This window comes from Aegilops tauschii, chromosome 6 (assembly GCF_002575655.3).
Source record: "Aegilops tauschii subsp. strangulata cultivar AL8/78 chromosome 6, Aet v6.0, whole genome shotgun sequence".
NCBI classification, from domain to species: domain Eukaryota; kingdom Viridiplantae; phylum Streptophyta; class Magnoliopsida; order Poales; family Poaceae; genus Aegilops; species Aegilops tauschii.
In genome coordinates this window covers 129,292,558-129,317,799 of record NC_053040.3, presented here as the reverse complement: position 1 = coordinate 129,317,799, position 25,242 = coordinate 129,292,558, and the positions used below count along the sequence as shown (strand labels likewise).

General features: G+C 42.4%; 1 protein-coding gene and 1 long non-coding RNA gene across 3 annotated transcripts; one reads left to right on the top strand and one right to left on the bottom strand.

The window, feature by feature from the left end:
- Nucleotides 1–15,710: 15,710 nt before the first annotated feature.
- Nucleotides 15,711–19,390, bottom strand: LOC141025566 (uncharacterized). Its single transcript, XR_012187385.1, has 4 exons — nucleotides 19,113–19,390; nucleotides 17,710–18,024; nucleotides 16,405–16,497; nucleotides 15,711–16,293 (listed from the first exon to the last, which is right to left on the bottom strand). It is a non-coding gene; the product is annotated as an uncharacterized lncRNA (long non-coding RNA).
- A 1,407-nt stretch (nucleotides 19,391–20,797) lies between these two features.
- LOC141025565 (putative methyltransferase At1g22800, mitochondrial) lies at nucleotides 20,798–24,173 on the top strand. Of its 2 annotated transcripts, none has more exons than XM_073501174.1 (10): nucleotides 20,798–21,205; nucleotides 21,410–21,548; nucleotides 21,854–21,923; nucleotides 22,013–22,077; nucleotides 22,157–22,235; nucleotides 22,392–22,479; nucleotides 22,773–22,837; nucleotides 22,935–23,024; nucleotides 23,484–23,618; nucleotides 23,718–24,173. In XM_073501174.1, the coding sequence occupies exons 1-9, from the start codon at nucleotides 20,887–20,889 to the stop codon at nucleotides 23,598–23,600; spliced, it is 1,032 nt and encodes a 343-aa protein (XP_073357275.1). In that variant the 5' UTR covers nucleotides 20,798–20,886; the 3' UTR covers nucleotides 23,601–23,618; nucleotides 23,718–24,173. The 2 variants fall into 2 exon arrangements, with proteins under 2 accessions (XP_073357275.1, XP_073357276.1); XM_073501175.1 differs by having other exon boundaries at nucleotides 20,802–21,205; nucleotides 23,484–23,623.
- Nucleotides 24,174–25,242: the final 1,069 nt, after the last annotated feature.

Sequence of the window (25,242 nt, the reverse complement as noted above, 5' to 3'; positions counted from 1 at the left end):
GTCCGAAAACGCGGAACACCGGGAATACTTTCCCGGATGTTTCCCCCCTTCGTCGGTATCACCTCCTACCGCGTTAGGGCATACCTAGCACCGCGTATTGCCTCGTTATGTTTTGTGATGCTTTGTTTGCATTATATTTATTGTTTCTCCCCCTCTTCTCTCCGGTAGGCTACGAGACTGACGTCGCTGCTGCCCTGATCGACTAAGGTGTTGACGACCCCTCCTTACCAGAGCAACCAGGCAAGCCCCCCCTTGATCACCAGATATCGCCTATTCTTCTCACTACTGCTTGCATTAGAGTAGTGTAGCATGTTACTGCTTTCCGTTTATCCTATCCTGATGCATAGCTTGTCCTTGCTACTATTGTTGTTACCTTTACCTGCAATCCTAAATGCTTAGTATAGGATGCTAGTATTCCATCAGTGGCCCTACATTCTTGTCCGTATGCCATGCTATACTATCGGGCCGTGATCACTAGGGAGGTGATCACGGGTATATACTATATACTTTATATACATGACACATGTGGTGACTAAAGTCGGGTCAGCTCGTTGAGTACCCGCAAGTGATTCTGATGAGGGGGCTGAAAGGACAGGTGGCTCCATCCCGGTAGAGGTGGGCCTGGGTTCCCGACGGCCCCGACTGTTACTTTGTGGCGGAGCGACATGGCAGGTTGAGACCACCTAGGAGAGAGGTGGGCCTGGCCCTGGTCGGCGTCCGCAGTTACTTCATAATAACACGCTTAACGAGATCTTGGTATTTGATCTGAGTCTGGCCACTGGCCTATACGCACTAACCAACTACGCGGGAACAGTTATGGGCACTCGACGTCGTGGTATCAGCCGAAGCCTTCGTGACGTCAGCGACTGAGCGGCGCGCGCCGGATTAGACTGGAACGCCTGCTAGGCTAGGTCTGCTTCCGACCGCCCACGCAATGTGCAGGTGTGCAATGGGCGATGGGCCCAGACCCCTGCGCCATAGGATTTAGACCGGCGTGCTGACCTCTCTGTTGTGCCTAGGTGGGGCTGCGACGTGTTGATCTTCCGAGGCCGGGCATGACCCAGGAAAGTGTGTCCGGCCGAATGGGATCGAGCGTGTTGGGTTATGTGGTGCACCCCTGCAGGGAAGTTTATCTATTCGAATAGCCGTGATCTTCGGTAACAGGACGACTTGGAGTTGTACCTTGACCTTATGACAACTAGAACTGGATACTTAATAAAACACACCCTTCCAAGTGCCAGATATAACCCGGGGATCACTCTCTCACAGGGCGACGAGGAGGGGATCACCGGGTAGGATTTTGCTATGCGATGCTACTTGAAGGACTTCAATCTACTCTCTTCTACATGCTGCAAGACGGAGGCTGCCAGAAGTGTAGTCTTCGATAGGACTAGCTATCCCCCTCTTATTCTGGCATTCTGCAGTTCAGTCCACCGATATGGCCCTTTACACATATACCCATGCATATGTAGTGTAGCTCCTTGCTTGCGAGTACTTTGGATGAGTACTCACGGTTGCTTTTCTCCCTCTTTCCCCCTTTCCCTTCTACCTGGTTGTCGCAACCAGATGCCGGAGCCCAGGAGCCAGACGCCACCGTCGATGACGACTCCTACTACACCGGAGGTGCCTACTACTACGTGCAGCCCGCTGACGACGACCAGGAGTACTTTAGGAGGATCCCAGGCAGGAGGCCTGCGCCTCTTTCGATCTGTATCCCAGTTTGTGCTAGCCTTCTTAAGGCAAACTTGTTTAACTTATGTCTGTACTCAGATATTGTTGCTTCCGCTGACTCGTCTATGATCGAGCACTTGTATTCGAGCCCTCGAGGCCCCTGGCTTGTATTATGATGCTTGTATGACTTATTTATGTTTTTAGAGTTGTGTTGTGATATCTTCCTGTGAGTCCCTGATCTTGATCATACACATTTGCGTGCATGATTAGTGTACGATTGAATCGGGGGCGTCACAGAAGAAGCCATCTAGCTAATAACTATGGACCCGAAGGTCTGAGGTAAACTACTCACACATCATCGGAGAGGCTATGGTGTTGATGTAGAAGCCCTCCGTGATCGATTCCCCCTCCGGCGGAGCGCCAAAAAAGGCCCCAAGATGGGATCTCACGGGTACAGAAGGTTTCAGTGGTGGAAATAGGGTTTCGTGGTACTCCTGGTTGGTTTCGGGGTATATGGCTATATATAGGAGGAAGAAGTAGGTCGATGGAGCTGCGAGGGGCCCACGAGGGTGGGGGCGCGCCTCCCTGCCTCGTGGCCTCCTCGACTGTTTCTTGATGTCCACTCCAATTTCTCTGGATCACGTTTGTTTCAAAAATCACTCTCCCGAAGGTTTCATTCCGTTTGGACTCCGTTTGATATTCCTTTTCTGCGAAACACTGAAATAGGCAAAAAAAACAACAATTTGCACTGGGCCTTGGGTTAATAGGTTAGTCCCAAAAATAATATAAAAGTGTATAATAAAGCCCATTAAACATCCAAAACAGATAATATAATAGCATGGAACAATCAAAAATTATAGATACGTTGGAGACGTATCAAGCATCCCCAAGCTTAATTCCTGCTCGTCCTCGAGTAGGAAATGATAAAAAGAGAATTTTTGATGTGGAATGCTACCTAACATAATTTTTTATGTAATTCTCTTTATTGTGGCATGAATGTTCAGATCCGAAATATTCAAGATAAAATTTTAATATTGACATAAAAATAATAATACTTCAAGCATACTAACTAAGCAATCATGTCTTCTCAAAATAACATGGCCAAAGAAAGTTCATCATTACAAAATCATATAGTTTGGTCATGCTCCATTTTCATCACACAAGAATGCTATCATCATGCACAACCCCGATGACAAGCCAAGCAATTGTTTCATACTTTAGTAATCTCAAACTTTTTCAACTTTCACGCAATACATGAGTGTGAGCTATGGATACAACACTATGGGTGGAATAGAATATAATGATGGGGGTTATGTAGAAAAGACAAAAAAGGAGAAAGTCTCACATTGACGTGGCTAATCAACGGGCTAGGGAGGTGCCCATCAATTGATGTCAATGCAAGGAGTAGGGATTGCCATGCAACGGATGCACTAGAGCTATAAATGTATGAAATCTCAACAAAAGAAACTAAGTGGGTGTGCATCCAACTTGCTTGCTCACGAAGACCTAGGGCATTTGAGGAAGCCCATTGTTGGAATATACAAGCCAAGTTCTATAATGAAAAATTCCCACTAGTATATGAAAGTGATAAAACAAGAGACTCTCTATCATAAAGATCATGGTGCTACTTTGAAGCACAAGTGTGGAAAAAGGATAGTAGCATTGTCCCTTTTTATTTCCTTTTTTCTTTTTCTTTTCTTTTTTTGGGTCATTCTTTTTTTTGGCCTTTCTCTTTTTTTTGGGACAATGCTCTATTAATGATGATCATCACACTTCTATTTATTTACAACTCAATGATTACAACTCGAAACTAGAACAAAATATGACTCTATATGAATGCCTCCGGCGGTGTACCGGGATGGGCAATGAATCAAGAGTGACATGTATGAAATAATATGCATGGTGGCTTTGCCACAAATACGATGTCAACTACATGATCATGCAAGGCAATATGACAATGATAAAGAGCGTCATAATAAATGGAACGGTGGAAAGTTGCATGGCAATATATCTCGGAATGGCTATGGAAATGCCATAATAGGTAGGTATGGTTGCTGTTTTGAGGAAGATATAAGGAGGTTTATGTGTGAAAGAGCGTATCATATCACGGGGTTTGGATGCACCGGCGAAGTTTGCACCAACTCTCAAGGTGAGAAAGGGCAATGCACGGCACCGAAGAGGCTAGCAATGATGGAAAGGTGAGAGTGCATATAATCCATGGACTCAATATTAGTCATAAAGAACTCACATACTTATTGCAAAAATCTACAAGTCGTCAAAAACCAAGCACTACGCGCATGCTCCTGATACGTCTCCAACGTATCTATAATTTATGAAGTATTCATGCTATTATATTATCCATCTTGGATGTTTAATGGGCTTTACTATGCACTTTTATATTATTTTTGGGACTAACCTATTAACCCAGAGCCCAGTGCCAGTTTATGTTTTTCCCTTGTTTCAGTGTTTCGCAGAAAAGGAATATCGAACGGAGTCCAAATGGAATGAAACCTTCAGGAGCGTGATTTTTGGAACATAATGGATCGGGAGTTCCGCCGCCGCAAGCCTCTGTAGCCACCAAAAACCAATCGGGGCCCTGTTCCGGGACCTTGCTGGAGGGGGGATCCCTCACCGGTGGCCATCTTCATCATCCCGACGCTCTCCATGACGAGGAGGGAGTAGTTCACCCTCGGGGCTGAGGGTATGTACCAGTATCTATGTGTTTAATCTCTCTCTCTCTCTCTCATGTTCTTGAGGTGATACGATATTGATGTATCGCGAGCTTTGCTATTATAGTTGGATCTTATAATGTTTCTCCCCCTCTACTCTCTTGTAATGGATTGAGTTTTCCCTTTGAAGTTATCTTATCGGATTGAGTCTTTAAGGATTTGAGAACACTTGATGTATGTCTTACATGTGCTTATCTGTGGTGACAATGGGATATCACGTGATCCACTTGATGTATGTTTTGGTGATCAACTTGCAGGTTCCGTGACCTTGGGAATCTATGCATAGGGGTTGGCACACGTTTTCGTCTTGACTCTCCGGCAGAAACTTTGGGGCACTCTTTGAAGTACTTTGTGTTGGTTTGAATAGATGAATCTGAGATTGTGTGATGCATATCGTATAATCATACCCACGGATACTTGAGGTGACATTGGAGTATCTAGGTGACATTAGGGTTTTGGTTGATTTGTGTCTTAAGTTGTTATTCTAGTACGAACTCTATGATAGATCGAACGGAAAGAATAGCTTCGTGTCATTTTACTACGGACTCTTGAATAGATCGATCAGAAAGGATAACTTTGAGGTGGTTTCGTACCCTACCATAATCTCTTCGTTTGTTCTCCGCTATTAGTGACTTTGGAGTGACTCTTTGTTGCATGTTGAGGGATAGTTATATGATCCAATTATGTTATTATTGTTGAGAGAACTTGCACTAGTGAAAGTATGAACCCTAGGCCTTGTTTCCTAGCATTGCAGTACCGTTTACACTCACTTTTACCACTTGTTACCTTGCTGTTTTTATATTTTCAGATTACAAAAACCTATATCTATCATCCATATTGCACTTTTATCACCATCTCTTCGCCGAACTAGTGCACATATACAATTTACCATTGTATTGGGTGTGTTGGGGTCACAAGAGACTCTTTGTTATTTGATTGCCGGGTTGCTTGAGAGAGACCATCCTCATCCTGCACCTCCCACGGATTGATAAACCTTAGGTCATCCACTTGAGGGAAATTTGCTACTGTCCTACAAACCTCTGCACTTGGAGGCCCAACAACGTCTACAAGGAGAAGGTTGCGTAGTAGACATCAAGCTCTTTTCTGGCGCAGTTGCCGGGTAGGTGAGTGCTTGAAGGTATATCTTTAGATCTTGCAATCGAATCTTTTAGTTTCTTGTTTTATCACTAGTTTAGTTTATAAAAGAAAATTACAAAAAATGGAATTGAGTTTGCCTCATACGCTTCATCTTTTTAATATATTTCGTGAAAATGATGGGAAGGAAAATTGTGCTCAAATGCTAGAAGAAGAATTACATAGAATACTTGGCATAAAATATGTGAACAATGAGCATGATTGCAATGTTGTTAGTATGAATTCTTTGAATACCCATGATGCTAATGATATGCAAAGCTACAAGCTTGGGGATGCTATGTTTGATGAAGATGATATGTTTAGTCCCCCAAGTTTTGATGAGCAAATTTATTATGATGAAAGCATGCCTCCTATTTATGATGATTATTGTGATGACATGTATTCTATAAAGAATAATGATAACCATGAAACTTGTCATCTCGATCTTAATTTTCAATCACATGATAGTCATTTTGTTGAGTTTGCTCCCACTACTATTGATGAGAATAAATTTGCTTATGTGGAGAGTAGTAAAATTTCTATGCAAGTAGATCATGAAAATAATGCTTTATTCATGATGCTACTGAAAATTATTATGAGAGAGGATCATATGCTTCTACATATTGCAACAATATCAAGTTTCCTCTCTATGTGTTGAAAATCTTGAAGGTTTGCTTGTTTTGCCTTCCTATGCAAGTTGATTATTGTTCCCATAAGTTGTTTGCTCATAAAATCCCTATGAATAGGAAGTGGGTTAGACTTAAATGTGCTAGTCATATTCTTCATGATTCTCTCTTTATGTTTCAATTCTTATCTCTTATGTGAGCATCATTGAAACCATCATGCCTAGCTAGGGCGTTAAACGTTAGCGCTTGTTGGGAGGCAACCCAATTTTATTTTAGTTTCTTGCTTTTTGGTTATGTTTAGTAATAAATAATCCATCTAGCTTCTGTTTAGATGTGGTTTTATGTTTTAATTAGTGTTTGTGCCAAGTAAAACCTATAGGATCTTCTTGGATGATAGTTATTTGATCTTGCTGAAAAAGTCAGAAACTTTCTGCTCACGAAAACAATTGTTAAAAATCACCAGAACGTGATAAAATACTGATTCCAATTGCAGTATATCAATAAACAAATTTTCTAGGTCTTCCTATTTTGGTAGATTTTCTGAGTTACAGAAGTTTGCGTTAGATACAGATTACTACAGACTGTTCTGTTTTTGACAGATTCTGTTTTTCGTGTGTTGTTTGCTTATTTTGATGAATCTATGGCTAGTAAAATAGTTCATAAACCATAGATAAGTTGGAATACAGTAGATTTAACACCAATACAAATAAAGAATGAGTTCATTACAGTACCTTGAAGTGTTTTTTGTTTTCTTTCGCTAACGGAGCTCACGAGATCTTCTGTTAAGTTTTGTGTTGTGAAGTTTTCAAGTTTTGGGTAAAGATTCGATGGACTATGGAATAAGGAGTGGAAAGAGTCTAAGCTTGGGGATGCCCAAGGCACCCCAAGGTAATATTCAAGGACAACCAAAAGCCTAAGCCTGGGGATGCCCCGGATGGCATCCCCTCTTTCGTCTTCGTTCATCGGTAACTTTACTTGGAGCTATATTTTTATTCACCACATGATATGTGTTTTGTATGGAGCATCATTTTATTTTATTTAGCTTTGCTTTCTGTTTGAATAAAATACCAAGATCTGAAATTCTTAAATGAGAGAGAGTCTTCACATAGCTACATAATTATTTAACTACTCATTGATCTTCACTTATATCTTTTTGGAGTAGTTTGTCATTTAGTCATGTGCTTCACTTATATCCTATGAGTAAATGGTTGAATGATTTGAATGTCATAAATCTGAAATTATATATGTTTCATATGCCTTTCCCATGGCGAGTAATGCCTTCACATATAAGAAGTAGAGGTGGTAAATTTTTTGAAGGTTAGCAAACATTGTATTGGTCACTTGAACAATTCATGAAAGAATATGGAAGGAAGAGAGATTTCACATATAAATATATTATCTTGGACATCTTCTATGATTGTGAGCCCCATTAATTATTTTCAAACCTGAGCAAAGTAGTTGAAGTTGGACAAGGAAGACAACATAATGAGTTATGCTTGGGTATATTTGTATAGAAGTTATGTTGTTATGGATCCTCTAACATGTGGTGCTTGCTATTTAGAATCCTTTGCTAGCCAAAATATTTGTACTAAGCGGGAATACTGCTTGTGCATCCAAATTCCTTGAACCAAGTTTCTTCCATGAGTGTCCGCCATATCTACCTATACGCGGTATTTACCTGCCGTTCCAAGTAAATTTGCATGTGCCAAACTCTAAACCTTCAAATAATAATATGTTTTGTATGCCCGAATCGCTCATGCAGCGACTAGGGGCTGTCAGTATCTTCCATGCTAGGTGGGTTATTCTCACGATGAGTGGACTCCGCTCATCATTCACGAGAAAATGGCTGGTAACTGGGATGCCCAGTCCTATGATCAAAAGATCAAAAACAAATTCACAAATAATTTAAACAAAACTCCCCCAGGAATGTTGATAGTTGGACGGCACCCGTTGTTTCGGACAACCCATGGAGTGTGAATGTTGGTGGAGGGGGAGTAAAAACTTTACCTTTCTGCGTGGGAACCGCCTATAATGTATCTAGTATGGAAGGTATTGGGAACTCTTGGTCGTTATGTTGACAATGAAAGCATACCTCTCAAAATTATTTTCATCTCTATTTTTGCTTCGAGCTCTGGCACCTCTGCAAATCCCTGCTTCCCTCTGCGAAGGGTCTATCTTTCACTTTTATGCAAGAGTCAGTACTATTCCTTCTCATTCCAACCTACTCTTTAGTTGGCAAGCATCATGTGGTGGAGAAAGATCTAAGCATATATGGCCATTCAAATATATTTGATATTATTATTGTTGACAATTATCTATATGATAAATAAGTTGGGAGGCGAAACATTAAGCCCCTATCTTTCTCTGTGTTCGATGGATGCTATTTGTTCTAAAAATATGCTTTGAGTGGTAGCAATCATGGAAGACTAAATGATAGTTGAGTATGTGAAGTTTGCTGAATCAAAGCTCTGACATAGACTCTTCCTGAAAATATGATGAATTGCAATTGTTTGATGACCGAGAACATAGTTTGTTAGTTTTCAAGAAAGTTTATGATCTATGCTTTAACATGTGAATAGCTTGTTACTTGATCATGAAACGTTTTATGAGTTGAGCTACCGTTATTGAAGGAAATATGCCCTAGAGGCAATAATAAAGTATTATATATTTCCTTATATCATGATAAATGTTTATTATTCATGCTAGAATTGTATTAACCGGAAACATAATACATGTGTGAATACATAGACAAACAGAGTGTCACTAGTATGCCTCTACTTAACTAACTCGTTAATCAAAGATGGTTATGTTTCCTAGCCATAGACATGAGTTGTCATTTGATTAACGGGATCACCTCATTAGGAGAATGACGTGATTGACATGACCCATTATGTTAGCTTAGCACCCGATCGTTTAGTATGTTGCTATTGATTTCTTCATGACTTATACATGTTCCTATGACTATGAGATTATGCAACTCCCGTTTACCGGAGGAACACTTTGTGTGCTACCAAACGTCACAACGTAACTGGGTGATTATAAAGGTGCTCTACAGGTGTCTCCAAAGGTACTTGTTGGGTTGGCGTATTTCGAGATTAGGATTTGTCACTCCGATTGTCGGAGAGGTATCTCTGGGCCCACTCGGTAATGCACATCACTATAAGCCTTGCAAGCATTGTGACTAATGAGTTAGTTGCGGGATGATGTATTACGGAACGAGTAAAGAGACTTGCCGGTAACGAGATTGAACTAGGTATTGAGATACCGACGATCGAATCTCGGGCAAGTAACATACCGATGACAAAGGGAACAACGTATGTTGTTATGCGGTCTGACCGATAAAGATCCTCGTAGAATATGTGGGAGCCAATATGGGCATCCAGGTCCCGCTATTGGTTATTGACCGGGGACGTGTCTCGGTCATGTCTACATAGTTCTCGAACCCGTAGGGTCCGCACGCTTAACGTTACGATGACAGTTTTATTGAGTTTTGATGTACCGAAGGAGTTCGGAGTCCCGGATGAGATCGGGGATATGACGAGGAGTCTCGAAATGGTCGAGACGTAAAACTCGATATATTGGACGACTATATTCGGACTTCGGAAAGGTTCCGAGTGATTCGGGTATTTTTCGGAGTACCGGAGAGTTACGGGAATTCGTATTGGGCCTTAATGGGCCATACGGGAAAGGAGAGAAAGGCCTCAAAAGGTGGCCGCACCCCTCCCCATGGTCTGGTCCGAATTGGACTAGGGAAGGGGGGCGCACCCTTCCTTCTTTCTCCTTCCCCCTTCCCTTCTCCTACTCCCACAAGGAAAGGAGGAGTCCTACTCCCGGTGGGAGTAGGACTCCTCCCTATGGCGCGCCTCTCCCCTTGGCCGGCTGCATCCCCCTTACTCCATTATATACGGGGGCAGGGGGCACCCCAGAGACACAATAATTGATCCTTGAGATCTCTTAGCCGTGTGCGGTGCCCCCCTCCACCATATTACACCTTGATAATACCGTTGCGGAGCTTAGGCGAAGCCCTGCGTCGGTGGAACATCATCATCGTCACCACGCTGTCGTGCTGACGAAACTCTCCCTCAACAGTCGGCTGGATCGGAGTTCGAGGGACGTCATCGAGCTGAACGTGTGTAGAACTCGGAGGTGCCGTACGTTCGGTACTTGATCGGTCGGATCGTGAAGACGTACGACTACATCAACCGCGTTGTGATAACGCTTCCGCTGTCGGTCTACGAGGGTACGTGGACAACACTCTCCCCTCTCGTTGCTATGCATCACCATGATCTTGCGTGTGCGTAGGAATTTTTTTGAAATTACTACGTTCCCCAATAGTGGCATCCGAGCCAGGTTTTATGCGTTGATGCTATGCACGAGTAGAACACAAGTGAGTTGTGGGCGATATAAGTCATACTGCTTACCAGCATGTCATACTTTGGTTCAGCGGTATTGTGAGATGAAGCGGCCCGGGCCGACATTACGCGTACGCTTACGCGAGACTGGTTTCACCGTTGCGAGCACTCGTTGCTTAAAGGTGACTGGCGGGTGTCTGTCTCTCTCACTTTAGGTGAACCGAGTGTGGCTACGCCCGGTCCTTGCGAAGATTAAAACAGCACCAACTTGACAAACTATCGTTGTGGTTTTGATGCGTAGGTAAGAACGGTTCTTGCTAAGCCCGTAGCAGCCACGTAAAACATGCAACAACAAAGTAGAGGACGTCTAACTTGTTTTTGCAGGGCATGTTGTGATGTGATATGGTCAAGACATGATGTGATATAATGTGTTGTATGAGATGATCATGTTTTGTAACCGAGTTATCGGCAACTGGCAGGAGCCATATGGTTGTCGTTTTATTGTATGCGATGCAATCGCCATGTAATGCTTTACTTTATCACTAAGCGGTAGCGGTAGTCGTAGAAGCACAAGATTGACGAGACAACAACGATGCTACGATGGAGATCAAGGTGTCGCGCCGGTGACGATGGTGATCATGACGGTGCTTCGGAGATGGAGATCACAAGCACGGTGCTTCGGAGATGGAGATCACAAGCACAAGATGATGATGGCCATATCATATCACTTATATTGATTGCATGTGATGTTAATCCTTTATGCATCTTATCTTGCTTTGTTTGACGGTAGCATTATAAGATGATCCTTCACTAAATTATCAAAGTATAAGTGTTCTCCCTGAGTATGCACCGTTGCGAAAGTTCTTCGTGCTGAGACACCACGTGATGATCGGGTGTGATAGGCTCTACGTTCAAATACAACGGGTGCAAAACAGTTGCACACGCGGAATACTCAGGTTAAACTTGACGAGCCTAGCATATAACAGATATGGCCTCGGAACACGGAGACCGAAAGGTCGAGCGTGAATCATATAGTAGATATGATCAACATAGTGATGTTCACCATTGAAACTACTCCATCTCACGTGATGATCGGACATGGTTTAGTTGATATGGATCACGTGATCACTTAGAGGATTAGAGGGATGTCTATCTAAGTGGGAGTTCTTAAGTAATATGATTAATTGAACTTAAATTTATCATGAACTTAGTCCTGATAGTATTTTGCAAATTATGTTATAGATCAATAGCTCGCGTTGTTGCTTCCCTATGTTTATTTTTGATATGTTCCTAGAGAAAAATTATGTTGAAAGATGTTAGTAGCAAAGATGCGGATTGGATCCGTGATCTGAGGATTATCCTCATTGCTGCACAGAAAAATTATGTCCTTGATGCACCGCTAGGTGACAGACCTATTGCAGGAGCAGATGCAGACGTTATGAACGTTTGGCTAAGCTCAATATGATGACTACTTGATAGTTTAGTGCGCCATGCTTAACGGCTTAGAATCGGGACTTCAAAGACGTTTTGAACGTCATGGACCATATGAGATGTTCCAGGAGTTGAAGTTAATATTTCAAGCAAATACCCGAGTTGAGAGATATGAAGTCTCCAACAAGTTCTATAGCTAAAAGATGGAGGAGAATCGCTCAACTAGTGAGCATGTGCTCAGATTGTCTGGGTACTACAATTGCTTGAATCAAGTGGGAGTTTATCTTCCAGATAAAATAGTGATTGACAGAATTCTCTAGTCACCATCACCAAGTTAGTAGAACTTCGTGATGAACTATAGTATGCAAGGGATGACGAAAGTAATTCCCGAGCTCTTCGTGATGCTGAAATCGATGAAGGTAGAAATCAAGAAAAACATCAAGTGTTGATGGTTGACGAGACCACTTCAAGTGTTGATGGTTGACGAGACCACTAGTTTCAAGAAAAGGGCAAAGGGAAGAAGGGGAACTTCAAAAAGAGCGGCAAGCAAGTTGCTACTCAAGTGAAGAAGCCCAAGTCTGTACCTAAGCCCGAGACTAAGTGCTTCTACTGCAAAGGGACTGGTCAACTGGAAGCGGAACTACCCCAACTATTTGGTGGATAAGAAGGATGGCAAAGTGAACAAAGGTATATTGGATATACATGTTATTGATGTGTACTTTACTAGTGTTTATAGCAACCCCTCGGTATTTGATACTGGTTCAGTTGCTAAGAGTAGTAACTCGAAACAAGAGTTGCAGAATAAACAGAGACTAGTAAAAGGCGAGGTGACGATGTGTGTTGGAAGTAGTTCCAAGATTGATATGATCATCATCGCACACTCCCTATACTTTCGGGATTAGTGTTGAAACTAAATAAGTGTTATTTGGTGTTTGCGTTGAGCATGAATATGATTTGATCATGTTTATTGCAATACGGTTATTCATTTAAGTTAGAGAACAATTGTTGTTCTGTTTACATGAATAAAAACCTTCTATGGTCATACACACCAACAAAAATGGTTTGTTGGATCTCGATTGTAGTGATACACATAATCATAATAATGAAGCCAAAAGATGCAAAGTTAATAATGATAATGCAACTTATTTGTGGCACTGCAGTTTAGGTCATATTGGTGTAAAGCGCATGAAGAAACTCCATACTGATGGAATTTTGGAATCACTTGATTATGAATCACTTGATGCTAACCGTGCCTCATGGGCAAGATGACTAAAACGCCGTTCTCCGGAACTATGGAGAGAGCAACAGATTTGTTGGAAATCATACATACAGATGTATGTGGTCCGATGAATATTGAGGCTCGTAGCAGGTATCATTATTTTCTGACCTTCACAGATGATTTGAGCAGATATGGGTATATCTACTTAATGAAACAGAAGTCTGAAACATTTGAAAAGTTCATATAATTTCAGAGTGAAGCGAAAATCATCGTAACAAGAAAATAAAGTTTCTACGATTTGATCGTGGAGAAGAGTATTTTGGTTACGAGTTTGGCCTTCAGTTAAAACAATGTGAAATAGTTTCACTACTTATGCCACCTGGAACACCACAGCATAATGGTGTGTCCGAACGTCATAACCATACTTTATTGGATATAGTGCAATCTATGATGTCTCTTACCAATTTACCACTATCGTTTTGGGGTTATGCATTAGAGACAGCTACGTTCACGTTAAATAGGGCACCATCAAAATCCGTTGAGACGACGCCTTATGAACTGTGGTTTGGCAGGAAACCAAAGTTGTCGTTTCTTAAAGTTTGGGGTTGCGATGCTTATGTGAAAAAGTTTCATCCTGATAAGCTCAAACCCAAATCGGAGAAATGTGTCTTCATAGGATACCCAAAGGAGACTGTTGGGTACACCTTCTATCACAGATCCGAAGGCAAGACATTCGTTGCTTAGTATGGATCCTTTCCAGAGAAGGAGTTTCTCTCGAAAGAAGTGAGTGGGAGGAAAGTATAACTTGATGAGGTAACTGTACCTGCTCCCTTATTGGAAAGTAGTTCATCACAGAAATCTGTTCCTGTGACTCCTACACCAATTAGTGAGGAAGTTAATGATGATGATCATGTAACTTCAGATCAAGTTACTACCAAACCTCGTAGGTAAACCAGAGTAAGATCCGCACCAGTGTGGTACGGTAATCCTGTTCTGGAGGTTATGTTACTAGACCATGACAAACCTACGAACTATGAGGAAGCGATGATGAGCCCAGATTCCGGGAAATGGCTTGAGGCCATGAAATCTGAGATGAGATCCATGTATAAGAACAAAGTACGGACTTTGATTGACTTGCCCAATGATCGGCGAGTCATTGAGAATAAATGGATCTTCAAGAGGAAGACGGACGCTGATAGTAGTGTCACTATCTACAAAGCTAGAATTGTCGCAAAAAGGTTTTCGACAAGTTCAGGATGTTGACTACGATGAGAGTTTCTCACTCGCATCTATGCTTAAGTCTGTATGAATCATGTTAGCAATTGCCGCATTTTATGAAATATGGCAAATGGATAAACAAAACTGCATTCCTTAATGGATTTATTAAAGAAGAGTTGTATATGATGCAACCAGGAGGTTTTGTCAATCCTAAAAGTGCTAACAAAATATGCAAGCTCCAGCGATCCATCTATGGACTGGTGCAAGCATCTCGGAGTTGGAATATACACTTTGATAAGTTGATCAAAGGATATAGTGTTATACAGACTTGCGGTGAAGCCTGTATTTACAAGAAAGTGAGTGGGAGCACTACAGCATTTATGATAAGTATATGTGAATGACATATTGTTGATCAGAAATAATGTAGAATTATTCTGCAAAGCATAAAGGAGTGTTTGAAAGGAGTTTTTCAAAAGAAAGACCTCGGTGAAGCTGCTTAGATATTGAGCATCAAGATCTATAGAGATAGATCAAAACGCTTGATAAGTTTTTTCAATGAGTACATACCTTAACAAGATTTTGAAGTAGTTCAAAATAGAACAGTCAAAGAAAGAGTTCTTGCCTGTGTTACAAGGTGTGAAATTGAGTAAGACTCAAAGCCCGACCACGGCAGAAGATAGAAAGAGAACCCTATGCCTTGGCCATAGGTTCTATAAAGTATGCCATGCTGTGTACCAGATCTATTGTATACCCTACACTGATTTTGGCAAGGGAGTACAATAGTGATCTAGGAGTAGATCACTGGACAGCGGTCAAAATTATCCGTAGTGGAATAAGGAAATGTTTCTCGATTATGGAAGTGACAAAAGGTTCGTCGTAAAGGGTTACGTCGATGCAAGTTTTGACACTAAATCTAGATGACTCTAAGTCTCGGTCTAGATATATATTGAAAGTGGGAGCAATTAGCTAGAGTAGCTCCGTGCAGAGCATTGTAGACATAGAAATTTGCAAAATCCGCACGGATCTGGATGTGACAGACCCGTTGACTAAAATTATCTCACAATCAAAACATGATCACACCTTAGTACTCTTTGGGTGTTAATCACATAGCGATGTGAACTAGATTATTGACTCTAGTAAACCCTTTGAGTGTTGGTCACATAGAGATGTGAACTATGGTTGTTAATCACATGGTGATGTGAATTATTGATGTTAAATCACATGGCGATGTGAACTAGATTATTGACTCTAGTGCAAGTGGGAGACTGAAGGAAATATGCCCTAGAGGCAATAATAAAGTATTATATATTTCCTTATATCATGATAAATGTTTATTATTCATGCTAGAATTGTATTAACCGGAAACATAATACATGTGTGAATACATAGACAAACAGAGTGTCACTAGTATGCCTCTACTTGACTAGCTCGTTAATCAAAGATGGTTATGTTTCCTAGCCATAGACATGAGTTGTCATTTGATTAACGGGATCAATCTACTGTTCGAGAGCCGTTAGATGAATTCAGAGTCATCGTATGTTTTTTGTGCAACAGAATAACCACACATCCTTTGACACCTAGGCAATCTCTTTCCCGAAGAGAATAGATGCAATGTCATGTTGTGATAGCTCTTTTTCCCATCGTAGTCGGTAAAGCAAAAGATAAGAGAACAAAGCATTATGCTGCATCTAGTAGCTTGTAAGATCAGCGTGGCCGGCCGACTGACCAGACAGATCTTGAAAACAATGGAGCTAGCAGGATAAGTGATGTAACTGACAGTGAAACATGAGGCACTGTTAACCAAAGGAAAACCAGCATTACCTTGCCCTACCAAGGCCACTGCTTTGGTCTGATCCCTCTTTTCCGCAGCGACACAATTTGTTGACACCTGAAACTTTTACGATTCTTCCCCCCTGCATTCAGAAGAGGCAGCCTTCAGAAGACGACCGTTTTGACATGGAACTGAACGGCTATCCGCAACAAGCTAGGACCACCGGCAAGAGGGGCATGGGAAGGACACTCACCAGCGATCCATAATAAAAGGTCGGCCTAAATGTCACGTGAAGATTGAATCTCGCTGAGTGCCCCGTGGAACCTACATGCGCCAATTGCTACTGCTGCACAGACAAGTTGTCAAAGTCAAGTCTGGTGCGCCACACCATAATTTCTCGCAGGACCTACACGAATGTCCGACCCCTCCCCTCCGTGATTCTATGGTATGGGTTCATTGCTGCGTTCTGGCACTCGACCAGATCAGCAGTAATTCACGAGAGGGTCTGCTAGCTGGTTAGCTGGACCATGCACTGTTCCAGAATCAAAGAAACAACTACTTGGAGGACGTGATGTCTCAAATAAACTCACAAACTACCTTGACTTGCATGGGCCCATGGGACCAACTTTCCTATTACTTGCAAGAGGGAGTAGTTAAGTTAACCTTAGAGTCTATTGAACAATGCAAATACCAGCAGGACAATCTACAGTCAGGTTGATTTACGCAGAATAAATTTATGTGGTGTCAGCTCCTGAGCTAAATGGTCTTGCTGACATATAAGCTTGATTCGAGCAAAATCAACTTTTATTGATATGATGTGTGCAGAAGAGGTACAAGATTCATCTAGACTCTAGTACAACGAGGACACACACAGTAGGACGAGGTTGCCACGTTCGTTTGCGGTCCACAGTTTAAAGTCTTCACAAACATCGCTTTCTTTGGGTGAATCAGTGCTGGCTTTAATAAATATATTAAAATTAAAATTCACAATTTACAGATCGGAGCATTTGAATGCGATTTATCCAGTTTGAAAAGTCTCATCTTATGAATGTTTGGTCATTATCGCTGATTTTCATACTTAAGACACAAGCCAACCATGGTACAATCTGTCCTGAACACGCTTAGATTTTCCAAACCACCACTAAATCTTGCAGTGTTAATGCCACTTTGCAGGCCTGTCTCTCCAAGCATAGGCTAGCTTGTAACAACAACAACATGGCAGCTTCTGATTTCTGATCATTTTGTATGACTTCAAATTTTATGATTATCTGATTACCTTCCTATATTAGCGAATAGCAAGTACCAACTGCCAAATAGGCAGACTAAATATGACACAAAGGTCCAATCAAAATACAAGCACCAACAAGTGGAAACAAGATCATATATATAACCTATGTGAAGTAGATAATAAACAGGAGATAGCGGCCGTAGATCAGTGCATATAGAAGATCAGTGCAACATAAAATCCTACGTAAACATACAGGATTGGAATAAATACACAGGGATCTACAGAATTATTAAGTTGTAAAAGAAAAACTAGAGTGATCAAATCCCGTACCTTGACTTCTCATCTTCCTGCACACAGTGGCCGAAACTGTACCTCCGCAGCTTTTACTTTATAACAGCCTACAGCTTAAACTGTAAGCGATGTTTGGCCCAGCTGCACTGCAAACCTGCACAGACAGCCCCTACCTCTCCGCCCCAGGCTCTAGTGACGCTATAATTGTCCTCCATTATCCCCTTCCAACTGTCCTTCATCTCCTACCTTTGGCATCTCCAACAAACCACATTAAATCTCCATTCTTATCTCATCGTCTTGATTTCATTTTAGGAAGATCTCCACCACTTAATTTTTCTTTGTTGACTAATCTGTCTGTTCCAACAAACGTTTGAAATAATGGCAAGATTTCAATAACTATTTCCCAATCAAATAGAATGAAACATTCCTTATCGTAAGATAGAAAAACAGAAATTGAATTATTCGCTTTCTTCCGTCAAGCAGTTGTTTGTTTTCTGGAAGAATCAAATATTCATACACCATTTGGAATGATAATTAGAACTTTAGTTGGGTGAACAAGCTATTTGATGGCCATGGCTTTCAACGGCATGGATCACACACACATGGACAACATTTCTTACTAAGCATTTTAACTGATATTACCAGAGTAGTTACATTCCCTGAAACACTCATTTTAACTTATATTGGTGGCTACTATCAGCGCATGAACTCTACAGTGAGACATGATTGGGGAGTTGGCATCAAATGGATTCACCGATTCAAGGCAAAACGGAAGGCTGTTGAGGTGATTCAGTAAAAAAAAATACCACAACAACTCAGCGACATAAACATAGCGCAACAGCTATGCAAACAGGATTTCATATGAGACAACTGCAATAGAGATCCACATGTATACATTCCAAAAAAATTATCAGAGCTGTGTGTAAGATATTGCAATTGACCCAGGAATCTACAGAGCACGGCATGAATAGGTAATAACTGCTCAGATTGTAGATGATGATCAGACACTTGATTGCTACTCCAACGTAGTAATACAGAACAGGTTACTGCTCCCGCACATGCCTACCAATTCGACATTAAACTCGCTTCGTCTCAAATGATGATGAACAAACCCCGACTCAGAAGGATGACTAATCAAAGTTATCAATCAAATGATCATAACGAAGCCACACGCAACTCTACTGCCCCCAAAACAAAACACACGAAGCCTCACTTCGTAGGCAGAGGCGCACAAAAATGCCGGGACGGAACCACGAAGCTAGCATAAACAGCGCCGAATCAATCACCGGCTCTCACGAACCTGAACCGTACGAATCGCCATCGGAAATTACCAAGCGACGCCCCAATTCGCCTCTGCCATCGCACGGTGTAAGCAGAGAGAATCGACTAGAGCTAGGGGGGAGAGGCTAGGGCGGAGCCAAGGAGGTGGGGGTGTCTCGAACCTGCTAGGGATCGCGCGATGCCGGAGAAGGACGACGCGGCTGCGCGAGGCTGTGGCGATGGAATTCGCGGTGCTCTGCACCTCCTCCTTCCTCCATCGCCGCAGAGCGGGGAGACGAAGCCAATTTACCTGGGCTTTTGGTGTGGAATGCTGCGTCGGTGGACGGGCCGAGGCTTTTCCCTCTCGAGGGCGGTGGGCGGTGGGCGGTGGGCGGTGGTGGATTGGCGGCAGCGACGGGAAGTGCGGGGAGGGAAGGGAACAGGGAGAAGCGGCGGTCATGTGATCGATTTGTGATGGGCTTAAAGTCTGGCCCTATCGGGGCTTAATATGTCCTGGACTCAGATATATGGGCTGCACCTAAAAAAAAGCAAATATGGGCTTGGAACCAACTGGGCTGTTCGTTAAGATAACGCAACCAGTACTTATATTTCTTTTCGAAAAAAATTCTTTTCGAGAAGTTTCTAAAAAAAATCTTTTCGAGAGTACACCATGGCGTACCATATTTTTAGGACGCCGATAACGCCCACACATATGGCATACTAGCCATCCGCCCACACACCGTGTGTGGCATGAGCAGGCGGCAGCCCATACGGGCAGTGTGTGGGCGAACATTAGAATTGCCCATACGTGTGGACGCAGCTGCTTCGTGCCACACGCCCAACAAGTACTACTCATCTCCAGCCCGCGCGTATGGCACGAAGTAAAAAATGCCCACACGTCCTGGCGCAGCTACGTTAGGTACCCGTGGGATGATGATTTTTAGTTGCCATCCGGGATGGCACGTAGTTATTCGGGATGGCAAATGTAGTTATAAAAGCATGTCAACTATATCTGTTTTGGTTAACTATAGTTGCCATGTCTAATTTATGGCAGTTGCCGCGTGTAATTAAACCATAGTTGCCGTGTGTGATTAACTACTTACTACATATGGTCAAACAGTAGTTGCCATGTTTGTTTACCTAGTTGCCACGTGTGGTCCAACCACAGTTGCCATGTATGGTTAATCACAATTGCCATCTGTGTTTATCTGGTGGCCACGTACGCGCAACTGCAGTTGCCGTCTAGCAACGTATCATAGTTGCCATGTGTGTTTACCTAGTTGCCACGCGTAACTACAGTTGCCATCCAACAACGTACGAGTGTCGTGTGGGCGAAAAGCAGTTCGCCCACACGCGCGTGGATTAGGTGTTGGCTGTGTGGGCAGAAACTAGTTCGCCCACACAACGCAGCTGACAAACCGCTTGTTGCGGGGCGTGTGGGCGAACTCTCCAACGCCCACACACCAGCCTCGTCCTACGTGGCACGTAAATTCTGCCGTGTCAAGATTCATGTAAACTCAATTGGACGGTGATCCACGCGTTTGGGAGAATTGCAAAACTATCACACATGTGGGTGTTAGTATTTTCATATTTTTATAAAAGGCATGAGACAATTATAAAAAACTACCTCCCACTGTGAATAGCAAGTGTAGCACACACCTGACTAATTCGAAGATTGTCGATGAGTTTGCTTAAACATGATTGCTATTGAATTTTTGTTTTATTCTATCAAATAATTATTCACTTGGTCATGAAATTGCTCATGTGGATGTTGTATTTGAATCAAGCACAGACATTTAACTAGTTCCTCTAAATATTGTTGCTGAATAGTACGTACTGTACTAGTAAAGCTTTGCCGGATTGCCTAAAAAGCCATTTCTAAGAAAAGAGGTCTCCTGAACTAAAAAGAAGCCCTTCTCTCTCCTCCAACCGCCGGTGGTCGCTCCGTCGCTCGCCATGGCTTCCGGGTCCTCGGCCGCCGCACGTCGCCTTCTGCTATTGCGCCACCGCCGCCGCCACCTCGTTCCCAATCACCACTTCTCTTCCTCCTCGGCGGACGAAGTGCTGGACGGGGGCCGCGTCAAGATCTTCGATCGCGATCTGAAGCGCCGACACCGGGACCGGGCGGCGTGGGCGATGCGGGAAACTGACCCACTGGTAGACGCGGTCGCCGATAACCTCCTCGACCGCCTCGAGGACTGCAGGAAGGCGTTCCCCTCGGCGCTCTGCCTCGGCGGTTCGGCCGGCGCCGTCCGCCGGTCGCTTCGCGGCCGCGGTAAGAAGCTACTCAGCTCGCTTTTCTTGTTATTTCTTGCACCAGCCTCTTATCATGTGTACTAATCACTGCGTTGAACCATGTCAAATGTCTTCCTGAAAGTTCCGGTTTTCACATTCGACAATTGAAATGATCTGCGACACGTTGCTTCTCCTTGATATGTTGAACTAACCTGCAAGATGGCGCTGATGATTTGTGTGCCAGGTGGAATCGAGAAATTGACCATGATGGACATGTCGGTAGACATGGTGAACAAGTGGCGGGAGTTGGAGAGTGCTACTGACGACGGCCCCGAGATGAACTTTATCGTTGGAGATGAAGAGTATCTTCCTATGAAAGAGAAGTAAATACCAGCCATATTATACTTTCGGTGTGTTTGTTGGTTCCATTTACGTATGATTAGAGTAAACTGCACTGGATCCACATGCTTTCTCTAGCTCCCTTGAATGCTAATGTATTTGCCCCCCCCCCCCCCCCCCCCACTTTATATACACCAAGAGATAAACTGTCAATTTGCAGTCTGCTATCTTATGCTTGAGTGGGTCAATATATTTTAGGTGTGAGTGGCTAATTGTCAAATTTAAAAGTAAATAAATTGTGATCTTGCATTGTATACTCCTCTATTGATGTGGCTCTTGGTTTCTGAAGCTCCCAGGATTTGATAATGAGCTGTCTTGGGCTACATTGGACAAATGATCTACCTGGAGCAATGATACAGGTAAGTCTTTTATTTTAAACACTGAAAGCATGAAGTTATCAAGCGCTAAAACATCTGAACTATGGTAATTGGCTGTCCTTTGATGGCAGTGTAGGTTGGCGTTGAAGCCTGATGGCCTTTTTCTTGCAGCAATTCTTGGCGGGGAGACTCTGAAGTGATAATCTTAGATTTACCATTTATCGACATTTTCCAGTTTCTTGTTTGACTTGCCTTTTCTTGGATGCTATGATCAGGGAACTAAGAATTGCATGCACTATTGCTCAAATGGAACGTGAGGGAGGCATCAGTCCTCGAATGTCGCCATTAGCACAAGTATGATTCCTTTATAATCAGAGATTTCGTCCAATGGGGATTGCTTGTTCTTCTTGTATGCCTCTGTTGAATAGCCTGTCATTGCAAACCATTGCCTTTACCTTGACTTATTAGTGTCTTTGGTTCTAATGGCGACATTGGGTTGTACATTTCAAGGTCCGTGATGCAGGAAACCTTTTGTCAAGGGCAGGCTTCGCCCTTCCAGGAGTTGATGTAGATCGATATACAGTCAAGTACAATAGTGGTGCGTACAAAAAAACTTGGATTTTCCGATTAGTGAATTTCTTCGTACAATATTTTGTGAAGATTGAATCAACATCTTTTCTTTATTCTGACTGCTCAGTAAATATTCTTATGACTATCAGATTGCAATGGTCACTTTTGTCTCATCAACATACAATTAGCAATGTTGTGTCTGATAAATATATTTTATATTCAAGAACCACGTTAATTTGTTATTGTTTTAAACTCTCCACAATATTTGATTCACCAAGTTATTTATTTCTCCTAACAATTTTATTACTTATTGCCAACTAGCTCTTGAACTTGTGGAACATCTTAGAGCAATGGCAGAAACGAATGCTCTCTTTCAAAGAAGCCATGTGAGCCTTTCTTATCATAATGTTTACTGAAATTGGCTTAGTCCCAATTAATTTAGTTGACATGGTAACTGAATTTACATTGGTTTTCTATTTTCAGATATTAAAGAGAGATACAGCACTAGCTACTGCAGCCATTTACCAGTCAATGTTTGGGTTAGAAGATGGAACCATTCCAGCAACCTTTCAGGTTTTGTACAGTTCAAAAATAATATCCCATCTTGTCCAACTTGACTAAATACAGAGTAGAAACCATGCAGTTTCTCGTTATAAACATTCCACGTATTTAAAGTTTGTTACTCCATTCATTTCATATTGCAGGGTGCAGTTCTTTTCTTTACGGTTTTCCAACTTGACTAAATACAGAGTAGAAACCATGCAGTTCCCCATTAATTTTCTGATCTTACTCTTAGTGCTTTCACTCCGTTCTGCTGTACATATGCATAAGCAACCAATCTTCACTGCACCGGACTCGCCTAAGAGAGCGGGGAGTAAATCTGAGAGGGGAATTGCATGCGCAATTCATGCTTTCCAAAACAAAATAAATGCAGCTGGGCTAGTTTGGACTTTTTCTCTACGGTTTTCGCTGCTTTTAAGCCACTCAAATCTCCATATATATTGCAATTGAGGGAGTAGTTGTTTTGTGCAGGTAATTTACATGACTGGGTGGAAGGAGCATTCATCACAGCAAAAGCCTAAGAGAAGGGGTTCTGCCACTGTATCATTTGGTGACATAAGGAAACAATTTGGTTCCAACCAAGACTGAAGAACTTTATCAGCTATGGTAAGGTGATGGCGCCGAGTTCATTTCTGTTGTCTACTATTCTTCATTCACCACACTTCTGCAGCTATGCTTATCCTTTGTGCTCTTTTACTTCTATAGAAAACATCTCTCGAGGAAGGAAAAGGAAACCCCTATTTGCTCACAACAGAACTTGGGGTTTCCGAGGCTTCCCATTTGTGGAAAAAGTGTACTCTGTTGGTTCCCACCAAGATTCGCGGAAGCGTTCCTTGCATCGCTCACAATCCTCCTCCTGTGCATCTGGGTTGATCTCGACACGCCCTGAAAACTGGAAGCGGATCATGGAGTGGAAGAAGGAGATGCTATATATTTGTACTCCGACCCTAGCCTACGTGTTTCCACTGTATGCAACAAATATCCCATCACATGGAAAATGATATTTTTGTAGAAAAAATGTTGTGATAGCTTTCGCCAAATCTCATTGAAGTTCTAACTGAAACTTATTTGCTTTGAGTTGTGAACTTATTTGGTTTGGAGACCTTTTATGTTACATTGTGAGACATGCTATCCCTATCTATCTATCTATCTATCTATCTATCTATCTATCTATCTATCTTTATCATGTTGTTTAAGTTCATGTTTGTGGAGCCATGTTATTATTCTTGCCCTTATATATTGCTTCATTACATGTTGCAAATGCATGTTTAGTGTACTAGTCGAATGCCTGTGCGATGCCACAGGAGATACCAAAAACTAATGATAATAATGATGTTACTGATCAAATCATTGCACCATTCAATGTTTGATGTGCTTACTTTGGGGTTTAAGATAATCTGACCAATTTGGTTATAAAGAAAACATTATTTATTTAGGCGTATCATAGAAGTGTTGTGAGCCCCAACCTTGTTTGTACATGTTCCGGTTGCCGCCTTTGAAAGATTGTGGATGTTGCCTAGAGGCGGGAAGGGGGGGGGGGATAGGCGCTTTAAAATAATTATGGTTTAGGCTTGAACAAATGCAGAATAAACTAGTGTTTAATTTGTCAAGCACAAAACCTAAAACAACTAGGCTCACCTACGTGCACCACCAACTTATACTAAGCAAGATAAACAACTAACTGATAACAAGATATATATCATGAAACACTATGGCTATCACAAAGTAAAATGCATAAGTAAAGGGCTCGGGTAAGAGATAACTGAGGCACGCGGAGACGACGATGTATCATGAAGTTCACACCCTTACAAATGCTAATCTCTGTTTGGAGCGGTGTAAGGCACAATTGATGCGGAGCATCCTACGGTCATCTCTCCATGTACACCTTCATAGCACCTCAAGCCCCAAGTGGACCTACCGGACTTAAGGTGAACCCACTCCTCTTTGAGATTTACATGAATATCCATTGGACTTGGTTGTTACCTCACCATGGAATGTTGTGCATCATTAGGTACAAGGGCAACCACCACCAAGCAGCTAGGAAGCTTCCCGGAGGCCAAGGAGAAGGACCCCAAGACCCAAGAGCTGACCGGAAGTGTCAAGATGAAGAAAACGAAGCGTGCAGAAATTGCACTACCGGACAGTCCGGTCCCCACAGCGGACAGTCCGGTCGCACAGAAATTGCACTACCGGACAGTCCAGTCCCCACAGCGGACAGTCCGGTGGGACC

What these genes read in the sequence shown, in the direction of transcription:
- LOC141025565 (XM_073501174.1), top strand. Translation starts at nt 20,887, where the DNA reads ATGGCTTCCGGGTCCTCGGCCGCCGCACGTCGCCTTCTGCTATTGCGC. An exon ending in CCGGTCGCTTCGCGGCCGCG is followed by an intron (nt 21,206 to 21,409) that starts GTAAGAAGCTAC and finishes TTTGTGTGCCAG; the next exon opens with GTGGAATCGAGAAATTGACC. An exon ending in TACCTGGAGCAATGATACAG is followed by an intron (nt 21,924 to 22,012) that starts GTAAGTCTTTTA and finishes CTTTGATGGCAG; the next exon opens with TGTAGGTTGGCGTTGAAGCC.